This window comes from Ornithodoros turicata, unplaced genomic scaffold (assembly GCF_037126465.1).
Source record: "Ornithodoros turicata isolate Travis unplaced genomic scaffold, ASM3712646v1 Chromosome15, whole genome shotgun sequence".
NCBI classification, from domain to species: domain Eukaryota; kingdom Metazoa; phylum Arthropoda; class Arachnida; order Ixodida; family Argasidae; genus Ornithodoros; species Ornithodoros turicata.
In genome coordinates this window covers 2,859,751-2,875,377 of record NW_026999318.1, presented here as the reverse complement: position 1 = coordinate 2,875,377, position 15,627 = coordinate 2,859,751, and the positions used below count along the sequence as shown (strand labels likewise).

At 46.4% G+C, this 15,627-nt stretch overlaps 1 protein-coding gene across 1 annotated transcript; it reads right to left on the bottom strand.

Moving 5' to 3' along the window:
* Positions 1-260: 260 nt before the first annotated feature.
* LOC135372423 (grifin-like) lies at positions 261-11,687 on the bottom strand. Its single transcript, XM_064606038.1, has 6 exons — positions 11,546-11,687; positions 11,059-11,098; positions 10,697-10,741; positions 8,913-8,983; positions 4,719-4,908; positions 261-436 (listed from the first exon to the last, which is right to left on the bottom strand). The coding sequence occupies exons 2-6, from the start codon at positions 11,071-11,073 to the stop codon at positions 296-298; spliced, it is 462 nt and encodes a 153-aa protein (XP_064462108.1). The 5' UTR covers positions 11,074-11,098; positions 11,546-11,687; the 3' UTR covers positions 261-295.
* Between the last annotated feature and the right edge of the window lie 3,940 nt (positions 11,688-15,627).

Sequence of the window (15,627 nt, the reverse complement as noted above, 5' to 3'; positions counted from 1 at the left end):
TCATCAACGCTCTGCCCTCAAGGCTCTCTTCGCCTTTCTGGACACCACAGGACTTCGATCCTTATTGTGAAGGGGCTCATTATTTCATTACCCGCATCACCACCAGCAATGGGGTAGAGCATCGCCCCTGGCGATGAAACTCCCTAGCCATCATCGCGTAATAAAGTTGTTGTTCAGCAGGTCTCGTGCGTGATAGTATCCAAACATGAATGAAGCAAGAGCTCAGCAAGAATAACTAACAAAATTGCAACACATTGGTGTGAGCAATAGCAGGGATTTTATGCAGTTATTTGGATCAATATGGCTCTGGCACACAATCCTCCATGCATTGGGTCACTCCGCGCAGCGTTGCGTCTCCATAGACAGTGAGCTTCGTTACGGCTGAACAAGGCGTGCGGCTATGGTAGCTCATCAAATGCTTGGAGTTGATGTAGACCTGCAAAAAGACGAAGAGCAAAAATAAATCACGGGAGTGACCGAGAGCGCAGCACCTCCTGTCTGGACGAAAAAAGGGCAGAGCACAGTGGCGGATCCAAGGAGGGGGAGGGGGGGTGCGGTTGGGCGATCGCCTCCCAAAACATCAGTTTATACATTGAATTTCCCTCTCCCCTCTTCCCCAATTTGCGCTCCGACAAAGATACCGCCCCCCCCCCTCCAAACCAAGGGTCTGGATCCGCTCCTGGCTGAGCGCCACCCAAGGGCTGCGTGGTGCTTAGAAGGACATGGTATGGGTCGTTCAGCACCTTTCAGTCATAGAGCTTCCAATATCCTAGATGCAACTCCTTTAGCTCTGGCGCTTTACCGTGCATAAAGTGAGAACGAAGAAGCATTCATAGACCGTCGAAAGTCACTGCGAGGTACCCGGGTTCGAATCCTGGTGTCAGTTATGCAATCTGGGGTCTTCCTCGGTTTTTCTCATACTGTGTGTGTGCGGGGCGGGGGGGCGGCTTTCACACATATACCACCACGACACCATTGCCATAAAAGTTGTCCCAGCACGCATATCGACCAAGGCGTCGGTCGTGACTTTGCCCGCCTGCGTGAGGCCGAGGACGGCGAGTCCTGTCACCACCACCACCACCGACTAAAAGCCACTAAGTACGAGGTTTGAACCAAAATTTTCGGGACTGGCACAGCCAATTCTGCAAAATCCAAGATTCTGCCTGTTGGTGGCCACCACCTTGGTGCCCCTTCCGCACGTATGCACCGTCCCCATCTGTCTGCCATTTTTGGTCGTGTCTTGGGGGTCGTGCTCGGTGAGGGTGTCGAGTGCTGCCCGCGTTTGAGTTTGAACCTTCATACTCATGTCGAAACGGTGGCCCTTCATCTTCAACTTTATAGCCTGGGTGATACAGAAGGGCCACAGGGAACCAAGTCTGGCGAGTATGGTTGGTGCGGGAAAACAGTCATATTGTTTCTGGTCAAGAAGCCTCTGGTGAACAATGGCGTGTGAGACCGCGCGCTGTCGCGGTGCAGCAGCCAGTTCTTCTCTCGCCAAAGTCGGGACAGACGAAATGCGCTGGCATGTCCTGTAACCAGCTCCCACTTCATCAGCAACGTCTCGGGTGGTTCGACGTCGATCCTTACGAACCAGGTGTTCAATTTGGACAACCATTTTGGGTGTCGTGCGGCTGAGGGGCATGCCAGTGTGCTCGTCGTCCTCAACACAAGTCCGGCCAGCCTAACCAAGCATACCAGGCAAAAACACACCCGTGTAGGGCTTATGCTCTCTTTCCCGAATGCTTGCTGGATCATTCCCAGTATTTCCGTACAGTGCATGCTAAGCTTTATACAAAATTTGATGCACACTCCCCGTTCCGTCTTCGGGTCCATCATGAAAAACGCCGGTCGTCGAGCGCACGGTACGACATAGACGGACGTATCATGTGAACGCGTCTGCCGAGGAGCGTGTAACTTACCATGCTGACCCCCGATGTAAGCTATAGGGCTGCCACCTACCTTTGCATTGCGCCACTACAAGTAGTGCTCAACTGGCAACGCTAGTCCCGAAAATTTTGGATCATACCTCGTAAGCTTCAGAGGCCAAATACCATAGTATAGCGACATTGAGGTCCAAGGGCGAGTAGGAACGCCATCTTGTTTCCGCGGCACACTAGCGCCACGATGCCATCTGTCGAGTGCGCTCCGAAATACAGCTCTCTGTTGGTAGCAGCACATCACTGGGGACACCTTGATATCATCGGGACGCTTTCAGAGAAGAATCACAACACACGCTTCTCTATTGCAAAGGAAGTATTATGCCAGCCGTCCTTGATGGTCCATGGGACCATTTTCTTGATAATGTACACCGCATTCGCGGCTCTCGCTCTGGCTGAAAACTACCGCAGCTGTTACTAAGCTAACGCGACTATATATGTCATTTTCCCGTTCCTAGATTGCTTCCATTAGTGAGTTTGACTACGCTTCTGGGTACCAGAAATGCGGGGGAAAGTACCCAGGAACGATAACGAACAGCTTTGTTTCTGAATGGCACTATACTCCACTCAACAAGTGGAACAATCTGCTTGTTTTTCCTTTTCTTCAAAACACTGGTACACAGCTGTCAAGATGACTGCAAGTAACTTCGCGTGGCTCCTATCAGCACCACCACGGTTGGCACGTGTTTAAATCGGATAACAACGCCTTTTTATCAAATGAGATGTCTTTCGTGAAAGTGCTCCACCACCGAGGCCATACCTCACTATCATCCATGTCCAGATTGTCAGCACAATACAGAAAGACCTGCCTAAAGCTGACATTTTTCCATTTGTCGATTGTCCTGACAGCTCCTTCACCGGGAATTTAATATCGCGACTAATTCTTCCAACTCAATTTGCCTGTCTAATTGCGTGTAGGCCGTCAGCAAAGTGCCCGTAGATAAATTGCGCTGCTCTGTCACGAACTGTATCACAATTTCATATTATTCGTGCGTTGAGCGAGATGCGCGAAACTACTACTGCGTCGTCAACGCGTCGTCGCCGTCGGCTTCCAGACAAGGTGTTCCACGTGATTCTCCTCCTGCTGCGCTATTGGCTAAGATTGCGCGGCGTCTCGTTTCCAGACGTCTTTCCGTTGAGCCCTTTCACCGTCACCGTCACCGTCACCACCACCACCAGACGTATTCACCTCTAACGACAGTCAACAAATCAAGCGCACTATCGTTGAAAGCGGGAACCAAAGTGTCGCTCCCGGTGCTCGTAATCGCCTTCTACGGATAGCCCTCTATATCGGCACCGTCGCTGGCGCTCGACGGCGGCTCGAAGTAGGGGCCCTGGAGCAAAATACACCAAAACAAAACCGGGACGTACCCTCATGTGCACTTCTTTTCAGCCAGTAGCAGATGGCACTCGAGAGGGCGCCACAGCTTAGAGAAAATGGCCCAATGGACCATTCTGGTACGGAAACTCTGGTAACCACAAACCACGTTCGCCTCATCCTTGGATAGTTACCCTCCTGATTTCAGAGAGGACCCATTAAGATAGGGAGGGAAAGTGGAGAGCTCCGAGGACAACTGAGCCACTCGCGTAGCGCATTTACCGAGCTACGATGCTACCTGAAAACCACAATCCACGCGACTCTCTCCTTCTTTGCTTGCTTCTCTACGTGCGTCACTCAACGGCGTCGACAAGATTAAGAAAATTAAAAATTCTGTGCCATGTGCCCTCCCTTCAAGGGCATCGTGTTGCCGGTCGCTGTGCTGACAAAACTAAAGGGGTTGAGAAACCAAATCCAACCCACTAAATGTATGACATCGTTTCATACATTATAGTCCATGGAGCCGTCATGCAAAGTCACATATTAATGACTTGAACTTTATTATTATTATTATTACTGAGCTTTTAAAACAGTATATCGTTCAGGCCACCATCGATGGTGGTTTAAAAGTATGCCGTTCAAAAAACTCAATACGAATAATAATTTTAAAAAGTTCAAGTGATAAATACGTCGATGGTGGCGCCGAACAACGCTAAGTGTCATTGGTTGTCGAATAGGAAGTGGCGTTTCAATATGTGTGCGCGCTTGCCTGAAGTTCCCGAGGGCCACCGTGCGGAAACCTGTCCGGCGGCCTCCTCCCTCTTTACAACAACTTATGTCGTCATGGAAACGGAAAAGAATGCGCTTCTTTTCTCGTACATGAGACGTCATTCCGTAAAAGGTCGAGGAGGTTAAGAGCTGAGAGCGATGGAGAAGTTCGCTTAGCGCGCGATATTTGGATTGCAATAGCTTCGTAAGGGCGATAAAGGACCGTGTTGCCATGTCGCCATCGCTATATTGTCAGTTTTCTCTTAAACGCAAGGCCCATTAAGCACCGTGTTGCCATGTTGCCGTATTACGAGTTTTCTGGGAAATGCAAGGGCGGCATGTCAGCCGCCATATTGCCAGTTCTCCCTTCAATGCAAGGGCGTTACGCACAGTGTTGCCACTTGCCATGTTGCCATTGCGGTATTGCCAGTTTTCTCTTAAATGAAAGGACAATTAAGCACGTTGTTGCCACATGCCGTGCTTCCATTGCAATTGTGTTTTGGTGCACGCCAAGGATGCTTCATCGGAGAGCTACCAGGTTGCGTCGCAAGCTTGGAAAAGATCCATAGTCTATGTCCAGCGTGCCAAAGACCGAAACCAAACTACGCGGGACCTGCAATCGTGGGGGCGGTTGCTCCTTAATCATAGCACTCCGGAGTGGTGACGTCAGAGAAGAGACCCACACAAGTACGTACCTCGTAGTTAGAACCGTCCGCCGTTATCTTGCAAACAAACTGTTCATTTATGTTGGTTAGCATGGGGCATGTGTGCTCATATCCCCAGGCACTTTCTGCAAGATTGTTTACAGCAGTTGCTCCTTGGAGAAAGCGTGGATTGACGTGTATCGCTATGTCGCCGGCACTTGTCTCCAAATTGACAGAGAAACTAAAACGAAAAGTGCAATGAGAAGAGCATCAGGAAGGATATGAAGTCACTAAACAGGTTAGCTTCACTTTTGATTAAAAGGCACTGTAGTGTGCTAAACTGTTTCCTCGCGGAATGGAGAAGTCGTTGCCTTTACACCAACAGAGAAGGAACGGGATTAGTCGTTCTGATTAGTCGGTCAATTTATGAGTGTTACAATTATGGGTTCTCTCTCTTTCTCAGGAAGTGAGACAGTGAGGAGACGTCCTCAAGCGATCCCAAAAGGATGACTGGAAAATTCGCTTGGTTTGACGCGACCAATGAGAGCCTGCTCCGCATTGTCGGCTTTCTTGAGAAGGACAGGGAGAGACGAAGAGTAAACTGCGGTTTCTTTCGCTCGTGAATCATGAACGACGCAACGGATGAACCCCGTTCCTTTTGTATACCCCTTAAAGTGGGACTCCGCAACAAAATCCCGCAACGATTGTGACATTGAGTAACCCTTGCGGTGTCAGGAACATACAGGGTGTCCCAGAAAACGTGTCATTGAATTATAATAAAAAAGCTACGCCACCTAGAATAATGTGGTCAACAGCATTTTTTCTCAATAGATTTTTGCCACCTCCTAATGTGAATGTCATGTACTCCACGTTTAATTATGTAAATATTTGCGAACTGAACTCGGAAATTTGCCAAGTAAAGGTCACTTTTTTACCCCACCAATATGAAGAGCGTGCCGAATTCACTCAAATTCATGATAATTCACTGTGATATTCTTGAGCTATCCCACCGGAAAAAAATAGCCGAATATCATGCTTTTCGGAGCACCCGACCATAGCGCGCGATGACTTTTTGAGCGCAATCGCTCTCAGTGCGACGAAAGGAGGCTCCGAAGCCAGCCCACAGAGTGATAGTAGAAAAAGTAACAGTTCCGAAAATTGGGAGACGGAAAGTCGGACGTGGTAAGGCCTGCCTGTTTTATCTCCATCTGCGATGTCGGGGAGGGCTGGGTTCCCAACCTCCTTTAGTCGGACTGACAAAGATTGCGCTGAAAAATTTATCGTGCGCTATTCTGTGCGACCTCCGTAGAGCATGATGTTCAGCTATTTTTTTCGATGCGATAGCTCCTGAATATCCTTGTCAATTAATCATTAATCTGAGTAAACTGAGTAAAACGCTCTTCGCGTTGGTGGGGCAAAAAGTGATTTTACTAGGCAAATTTCCGACTTAAGCTCGCAAAAATTTACATCATTATACTTACACTACACGACATTCACATGAGGAGGTGGCAAAAACACAGAACAAATGCCGTTGACCGCATGACTCTAGGTGGTGTAGTTTTTTATTATTATAATTCAATGACACTTTTTCTGGGACACCCTGTATACTGCAAACGTATTTCTATTCGCGATGTATTAATTTTCGCTAATTGACATTGATCCCGCGGAAGGAAACAGACCTGGTATCCCGGAATTAAATACTCGCGAATAATTTCCCAAATGCAATTCGCGAAAATTCATACATCGCGAATAAAAATACGCTTGCAGTATACGAAATATCGCGTTCCCAAAGTGCGCAGATTTTATTTCAACGAATTATTTGGAAGTGAGCGCTTCGCCTCTGTGAAGCAGAAGGGGCGCTGCAAGCAACACTGCTGACGTCATCCTGCACGGAAGAATGCAAGCTTTGTAGCAGACGACAATGCCGGGTGACGTCACAGTACGTTTCAATGGGCGAACAGCTGTGCGCTTTTCATGTTCGTTTCGGTTCGTATTTTCATCATTTACGAATTAATCACTAGCACAAAATGAATGCGAATGCTGTATTCGGAATCAAGGGAGCAGTCCGTGTTCGGTATGATGCTCACCTAATTTTGTTCGAATCCTTCCGAAGTCTCCCTTTAACAGGGTTAAGAACACTGTCCTAAAAACATAATGGCGCAGTATTTCAATTTTCAAACTGTTTCAAACACCTGCCTCTAACGTCGGCCATTTCTTAGACTAAGGTATTTGGAACTCGGAATAAATACCATCCAAGCCAGCGACAACGTGGCCTCTGGAGCCTATACTTTGTCCACCCGGATGGCTAATGCGGCGGCAAATAGAAAATTATTTCAGTACCTTGTCACAGTGTGCAACTACCCCACAGATATGGGAAATAGAAAGACATTAAACGCTTAATGAGTTTAGAGCTGACGTCATTCATGCGGTGTCACACAGACAGTTTTAATGGCCACACCTCATTCGCCCATGAAATGCCTGCAATCTCCCCCATCGTTTTCGCAAAGCACTTCCCGCTGACAACACAATGTGGTGAATATAAATATTAGCTTTTCCTAAACATCTTTCGACGAAAGAAGCCCCAGCTTGTTAGAAATTTTCATCGTCACCAGCGAAATAACGTGAGGCGCCGCCATATTGCTCGTTTCGGATTCGGCACCGGTTCGGAAATATGGCAAACACGTTACTGAACGTGTAATCCAAATTCATTAGAACTGCTCCACATAAACATCCACTTCATATTATTGTCTCTAACAATGTTACACGCATTTTCACCAAGTTTAACAATACGTTTACTGTTTAAAGTGCTATGGGTTTTATAGTATTTCACTTAAAGTGAGGGGGAGGCATCGACATCATGGTGTTCTATGTCATTAGAAAATAACGTGTTGAACGAGCTTCGTAAATAATGGGATTCGAGACCCGAATGTCCTTAGACAATGTCATTTTTCCTGATTTCGGTTCGGACAGTTTTCGGACAGTTTTTCGTGCTCCTGGTGATTCATGACGAAAACGACACATGCCTTTCACGTATAAATCGCATTTTCATTCTAATATGATAGATTTTGCTGTAAGTCATAGAAACGAAACCGAAACAAGGCTCCCCATCAACGTGCGGCACAGTGCGGTGGATCCTACTGAGGGTCTCAAATGTCTAGTGTAATGCTAGCAGCTCCCGCGGCAGCATAGCGAGTCATGTGGTTCGAAGTTCTTGCTTCTATAAATAGGCAGCACGTTAACTGAACGCGGCGAAGTTCCAGCCGTGGCTCCAATGTCCAACCTAAACGACAGCGCAATACGTCGCAGGCACCCATCGTTGGCCAGGCAACACCGTGCACGTGACCAGCGTATATTGGCGTACCAGATCATATATGAAATGCAATTTGTCGGGGGCACGTTCGTTAAGTGTACTTGGGCGGAGAACGTCTGTAAGGGTGATGGGAATAAATCTTTGCAGTTAACACGTAAGCCTACACACACAAAAAATGATTAGATAAATTTCTGACATCCTTCCCTGTCAAACTTTGATGTCTAGAAAGGAGAAGAGAGCCTTGAGGGCAGAGCGTTGGTGTGCTGGATGTGGCCAGGGACCAAGTAATTCTGTGCGAGAAGGGGCCCTCAAGTCCAGCTCGTTAAGGAATTCGGAGAGTACAGTTCGGGAAGGTTGGTAGTATGGGTAGTGGAGAAGAATATGCTCTAGATCTTCTACAGCACCGCAGTGACTGCATTGGGGAGAGTCAACTTGCCTCAAGCGGTAACGCCACTGCGCTGTAAAAGCCACATCGAGGAGCATTCGATGAACTAATGCGGTATCTTGACGAGAGGTATGTCGAGATGTGTTTTATGTCAAATACTGTGTTGTAAAATCAAGTTATCGTCTGTAAGGTGATTACTTGCCGCTGCTTACCAGCAGTTTTCGATGAATTATTACACCATTTTTAGCACCATATTTCCAGTTTAAATGGGGTGTAACAAGGCGTACGGGACGTGAACACCTTAATGAACACCTCATTTTACACCCTTAGCGATTGACAAGGGATAAATGGTGGTGCATGTCGAGGTTACACTTTCCCCATCTTACATCCCTTGCTTCGGTCTGCGAGATAGAACAGGGTGTTTTTATAAGAAAACACCTGCTTTCAGGGAATAAAGGTGTAAAATGACTTACTTTGCGGCGACACTCCAAAGTGAAACTTCTTTGCCGGCACTACTAATCTAAGAGGGCTATATGTATTTTGTACTTACCCCACACCACCAGTGGAATTTCCTACGGCCACAACCACAGGTCTGTTGCTGAGCGGCACCAAGGGTTGGGACTAGATGAGAACATGTGCATGTGGAAACGAAATAGGACAATATGAGTTCGCTACATAAAACGTCGTCAGAATCGTCACTAGGGCTCGCGTAAAATGCATATTTTTATGATGCGCCCAATCGCACATTACCAGGCACAACCACATGGATCCACAATGTAGCGTACGGTTGAACGGTGCAATGGGACGCAGATGCATGAGTGCAAAAGGACGGTACCCAAGGCAGCGAGCGACAACGGAGAAACTCTTCCGTTGTGTAGTTGTATGTGTCACATACTTTTTGTTTTTGTCTTGTCTACCCTGTCTTGTGTACAGACCTTTTGTAGAGATGTTTTCTACGCCATAGGTATAGGGCTCCGAATATTACGCACAAAAATTTTCCAAGAATATGGATGCAAAAATGTGCAGCGAGACGCCTAGCTATGCGCAAGATACGCAGAGATATTATGATGCCGTGAACGCTGCTCCAGAAGCTTCTGCGCAGCTTGGAATTGTATAAACACGTATAATGTCGAGAAAATGTTCTACAAATGACATGCGCTGTCCTTATTGAAACTTGGATCGTTCATGCATGTAGATTCGGGTATTCTTCATCGGTCATTGCAATGTGCCACCGTAGCCATACTGAGGTCTTGAAAAACTGCTCACGCACATAAGTTTACATAGGGCATATTCTATATTTCTTGTTTGCCAGTTTTAAGAAAGCTGGGAACATACCGCGACATTGTGCTGCTACCTAGCTCGCCTATACGCTATGTGCAGACAGCTCTTCGTTGCATTGCTCATTGCCTTAGAGAACGCTAATTTGCTATCTACCATACTCACCTGCACGCTAAGTGCAGACGGCTCTTCGTTCTGCTGTTCACTGCCTTCAAGAACGCTAACTCGCTAGAGCGCGAATTCGCTGGCTGACTAGATCACCCATACCCCATGTGCAGACAGCTCTTCGTTGAGATATGTTCATTGCCTTATTGGACGGTGGCTCACACAACTTCTAGCATCTCCAAAAGACAAGTTCCTAGACTCCAGCTCTTTATGTAAGTATAGGTAGAAAATATTATAAAATAGCACGACTGGCCCCTGAGTAGTTTTTCACGCTAACGTCCTCAAAAAGGTGTCGGAACACACAGGTGATTGCGAGCATTTTCTTCCTTATCCTCCTTCTCTCAACTCCCTGGTTACTAGTGGCGCATTCTGTTTTGAGAACATCATTAAAGGCGCTATAAGGACGCTAGTCGAATCCACCGACTCAACATGAAGTAGGCCCCGAAGCAACGATGTGAAACTGCAACACCGGTTTTGTGCCACTAACCCCCTTTTGACACACCAGTAGTGGTAGAAGAGGGAACGGGAAGCGAAAAAAATATTCAAATGATTCCGAAATATGGCATGACATGTACCCGTCATATCACAAGAACGACAACGAAGAAATCCATTCGTTCATTGAATCAAATTTTACGGAGCCGACGGGTTGGAATGCGCGCACTTAGCCGCACAGGAGACTGTTTCCCCATGTCGTGCAAAAAGAAAAGAAAGAAAAAAAAAGGTATGAGTCAACATGGCAATCCCTACAGAGCGTACAGTCCCTGTCGTAGCAACCCGAATCTGAAGCTGTAACACGAGCTCAGGTGATATGTAAATTTTCACCATGTCCTCATTGCGCCATCATGCGTGCTCTGCTTTACGTTTGCCATTGCACAGGACGTCTTTACTTACGTCGGCAAGAGGATAGCTGATGGCTGGTTGAGGGTCCCTCCATACCTGGAATATAATTTATTTTCGTTACGTTAAATTCCTTTAATTACCATCAGTGTCATTTCCGTCAACGTACAAACACAACAGCTATAAGGACAAGTGTCGTAGGTAAACGGAAACAGCGGAGTGGACACACGTACGGCTTGAGATTCACAAAGTGGGGCAAGGGAACGATTGGGAAAGGATGCATGATGTAAAAAAAAAAAAAAAAATACCCGGAAACTTATGTCATGCTGCGGTGTGAGCATCTGTTCCCTTTGTTTCGAGTGCTCCTGACTACAGATGTGTTATACTAATAGGTTACAAAAAATTGTTACGCTTACTTCGGAAGCTGACATCCTGGAAACTTCGTGTCTGTATCGCCTGCAAAAAAGAGATAGGACGGATGTTCTTATCAGGCCGATCCTTTCGAGTGTTCTTCGAACACCCAATGTCGATGAGGTCAAAAAATAGGCGCGTTAAATGGGTTGCGGCGCTTTGGTAGGCGGTACCGAAGGTACTGAAGTAATATCAAAACTAACCGAATCGAACCTAAACTAAACTAACCTACATTGATCGAACCTTGCATCGTGATGAACTTTGCGACATTTCATGAAGGGTGAGGTGAAGCCAACTTGTGGAAAGTTAACGCGAACCAAGACACTGCAATCGCCAGCCGATATTGCTTTTACTTACGAATCACTTTTTTGGGCTGGATACCCCTAGTTATAGCTGTCTGTCGAAGTAGAAACGAAATCACTAGCGCTATTGCTGAAAGTAAGGCGCCGCGGCAGGTGCCGAGAAAAAGAGTAAGCTAACAGAAATACGTACCTTCAGTGGCTGCAAGAAGCGGCTCCCGACGACGCTGTAGCGTGAAGTGCGCTGTGCAGGGATTTGGGATACACACTATATGATAAGCCGTCCTTTCCCTTGTCCCTGAGGGTTTCCCCCCCACCCCCCACCTTTGCACGTAGAGCGGTCTCATTGGACCGCTCTCACATGACGCACCACTACACCGTAGCATTGTGGCCTAGGCGAATGTCCCCTTATCGCTGCTGCATGAGTGGACAGACGCTGTCAAGTGCTTTCTCCAGTCGTTTCTTTCTCTCATGCGCAGAGACGTACTCTCTTCTACAGGGTGTCCTAGAAAACGTGTCATTGAATTATAATAAAAAAAACTATGCCACCTAGAATCATGCGGTCAACAGCATTTGTTCTTATTGGGTTTTTGCCACCTCCTAATGTGAATGTCATATACTTCAAGTTTAATTATGTAAATATTTGCGAACTGAACTCAGAAATTTGCCAAGTAAAGGTCACTTTTTTACCCCACCAATATGAACAGCGTGCCGAATTCACAATGTTATTCACGAGCTATCCCATCGAAAAAATAGCCGAATATCATGCTTTTCGGAGCACCGGACCACAACGCGCGATGACTTTTTGAGCGCAATCGCTCTTAGTGCGACGAAAGGAGGTTCCCAAGCCAGCCCACAGAATGATAGTAGAAAAAATAACAGTTCCTAAAATTGGGTGAGGGAAAGCATTATCCCAGCGAAAGTCGGACGTGATAAGCCGTGCATGTTTTATCTCTTTCTGCGATGTCGGGGAGGGCTGGGTTTCCAACCTCCTTTCGTCGGACTGACAAAGATTGCGCTGAAAAATTCATCGTGCGCTATTCTGTGCGACCTCCGTAGAGCATGATGTTCGGCTATTTTTTCCGATGGGATAGCTTCTGAATATCCCTGTCAATTATCATTAAGTTTACTAAATTACACATGCTCTTCACATTGGTGGGGTAAAAAAGTGACCTTTGCTAGGCAAATTTCCGACTTAAGCTCGCAAAAATTTACATAATTAAACTTACGTTACACGACATTCACATGAGGAGGTGGCAAAAACCCAATAAGGACAAATGCCATTGACCGCATGACTCTAGGTGGTGTAGTTTTTTTTTTATTATAATTCAATGACACGTTTTCTGGCACACCCTGTATAGCGTCTATATCAGTTCTTCGTGTGTGTTTGCGCCGCGAAGTAACTGTGGCTATGAGCGGCGTACTGACGTGGACAAGTGAATAGAGGACACGAGGAAGGAGTGGACGACATGGGACTTAGCATGCGTCCTGGGGCGACTTTAGGGGGAACTTTGCCGACATTCGTGTGGAAAGTCGTCACAAAAACCCAGGGAAAACCTCAGCCGGTGACAGGTTTCGAACCCGTCTCGATTTCTTTCTACCAAGCGGGTATATCCTTTCTGGGACCGTTCTTTGTGGAACAATTTTTGTCCAGAACGCAGCACGGGAGATTATTACATGGTTGTTGTTAATCTCACATCGTTTCTTATATAAATATTGACTGGGAAACGTGCTGTATAGTACAATCCCGAGCGCTGCACTACAGTGACGGTCTAGTTTCGGAATGCAAAACATAACGTAATTAGGGATCGAACGGCAGGACACCTGTGAATCACTCTCAGGATACATCAGTATACTGGCACCTTACAAAATTGTGTGACGACAAACAACGATCACCGCCTGCAGCGCAATAAATACTCACAATCTCTGTTGCCTCCCATTGTTTTCTATGGGCACACACAGCGCTTTAGGGCCTCCCAACATGGCGGCCCGAATGCGTGCCTCCCCCCACGAGCCCCTCTCCCATGCGCGATCCAGCCTTTATACATAGAGATCAGTGGTTACAACACGTGCCGACAAACTAGAACCCTAAAATGAGTCTTTCATTTAGGCCTCCGGGATGAGTCGAGTTGCCGTGGTAGATAAGGCGGCTTTCTTCCCGTTTACGTGAATTGGAATTGTTGAAGCCGGAACGAAGAACGATAACTCGGGCGTTATCAGCACTGTGGGTCGAACTGGAAAAATACTTGGAAATCAGAGTCATTTGGTGGTTACTAATGTTATCAGGCTGTCGTAGAAGTATTAAGCGGCGGTGTTCGCGGAACCTTTCGTGTAGTCCTCTCGGTTTCTCCGATGTGTAGAAGATTTAGGCAGATCGAACAAAATATTGCATATATTATATTTGCTGACTTGCATGTACAGGGTGTTACCCTATAAAAGTCTACCCGTGCCTCCATGCCGTATCTCGCCAATTACTCAATGCAGGTGGCACATTGTGCGATCTTCATATAAAGCTCATAGGGACATTTAATCTTGGTAAATTTCGAAGTGATTGAGCGCCGAAGCACCAAGTTATAACTCAAAACGTGCAATTCCCGTAGTCAAAACAATCAAGATGGCGGCGTGTCAACCATGCGGATGAACACGAAATTTCCAGCCGGATAGCTGATCCAAAGAGCGCATTGCTGCACTGCTCCGCGCAAGAAATATGTAAACCGAAACCGAGCAATTGCTCGAAGAAATCACTAACTGTCGATGTTCGTTTTTTTTCTTGGAATATTTTTCGCCGAAGGTCCCGATGCGTAAAACAGAAGTTCCGTAAGCGTGCGAAGTAAAAGTTAAAAGTTAGCATGTTTATTTAATTAGTGAGCGTATGCAAATGAGCCGCTCCCTAGTGAGTTCATGGCCGATGTCCCAAGGATCTCTACCAAAAAGAAATTTCTTCGATGGCGCCCCCTGTTCACGAATTTTTCAGCCGGGGGATTTTCGTGAGACACCCTCTGTCTAGTATGCGTTTATTGTTCATATACAACACTGCGTGAGATTAAAGTCCCTTGACAAACACAGAGGAGATGAGCACAAACTTGTACAAATTGTCACGCGTATCCCCAGAAATGCCTTCATCGGTCTCTGTCAGTCGTCAGTATTTCGAAGCGGTTTCTCACAGTGCTTCACGCCATTCCGCATGTGGAAATTATACACAGTCAATAGACGCTGCGGTTGCCGGGCAGAAAAGCCTAAATCCGAAACTATTATAATGGCTGTGTAAAAAAGTTCGATACATTCTTCCGAAATGAGAAATACAGTTGATTTGGCATACGGGGACTCGTCAGTTGCCAAAAGAGCTGGGAAGCTCAAAGCTTCTGAAAAGCTCTACTCCCTTATGAAAAATAGAAGCTAGGTGCTATAGAAATTTTATAGACAACTGTGGACAAGGTAGTTTTAAAATCCATTGGAAATATATACAACCTTTATCTTCTTTTAATGTAGTTCCTTTCAATAATTGGGCACCACTTCGTATAGACAGTGGATGGAGAAAATTGACAGGAATTGTAAACAGGGTAGGTACAAAAGCTAAAGTAATTCTATACAGCCTCCATCTAATCCTGATCCATTTCTAATGAATATTTGGAGACCAGTTTCTATAGAAACTAGACAGAACAATAGATAACACGTCGTAAGCAATCTGAAGAGTCTCCTCTCATTTATATACAGCTTAGACCTTCGATAACCTTCTTTTTCACTTTAAATACCGCGGACGTTCTATGTATTTCACCACAACACGAGAAAAATGCTTTCCCACTCCACATCACTAAAAAAAAAGAAAATGTATAAACAAACACAAATAGGAGAGAAATACTTGGTATTACCAACTGTAGGATGGGACAAGTGTAAGCTTGCCCACATCACGCTTCAAAAATATTTAGAAAAAATCTTCCCGGAAACAACACCGCAAGCGATGTTGCCACGACGACCGTTTTACGGGCCGCGCATTCCAAGACACGGCCCACCCGGGGGCGGACCGCGTTATCAAGGGGCCCTTCTCGAAATATGAAGGACCGGCTCCCTTTCGCCTCCCTCCACCGCGATAGATCGAAAGATCAATACGCGGATTTGAAGGGAGAGCAGAGCTTCAGAAATAAATCTGTCGAAGAAACAGGTACTACTACAACACGCAACGAAAAGGCTTGACCAGGCTCCCACAGCTCCCCATAGAGCCCATAGTTTGAGATAATTCAGGCAACACTGGACATGCAACCAATGAAAATGAACTAT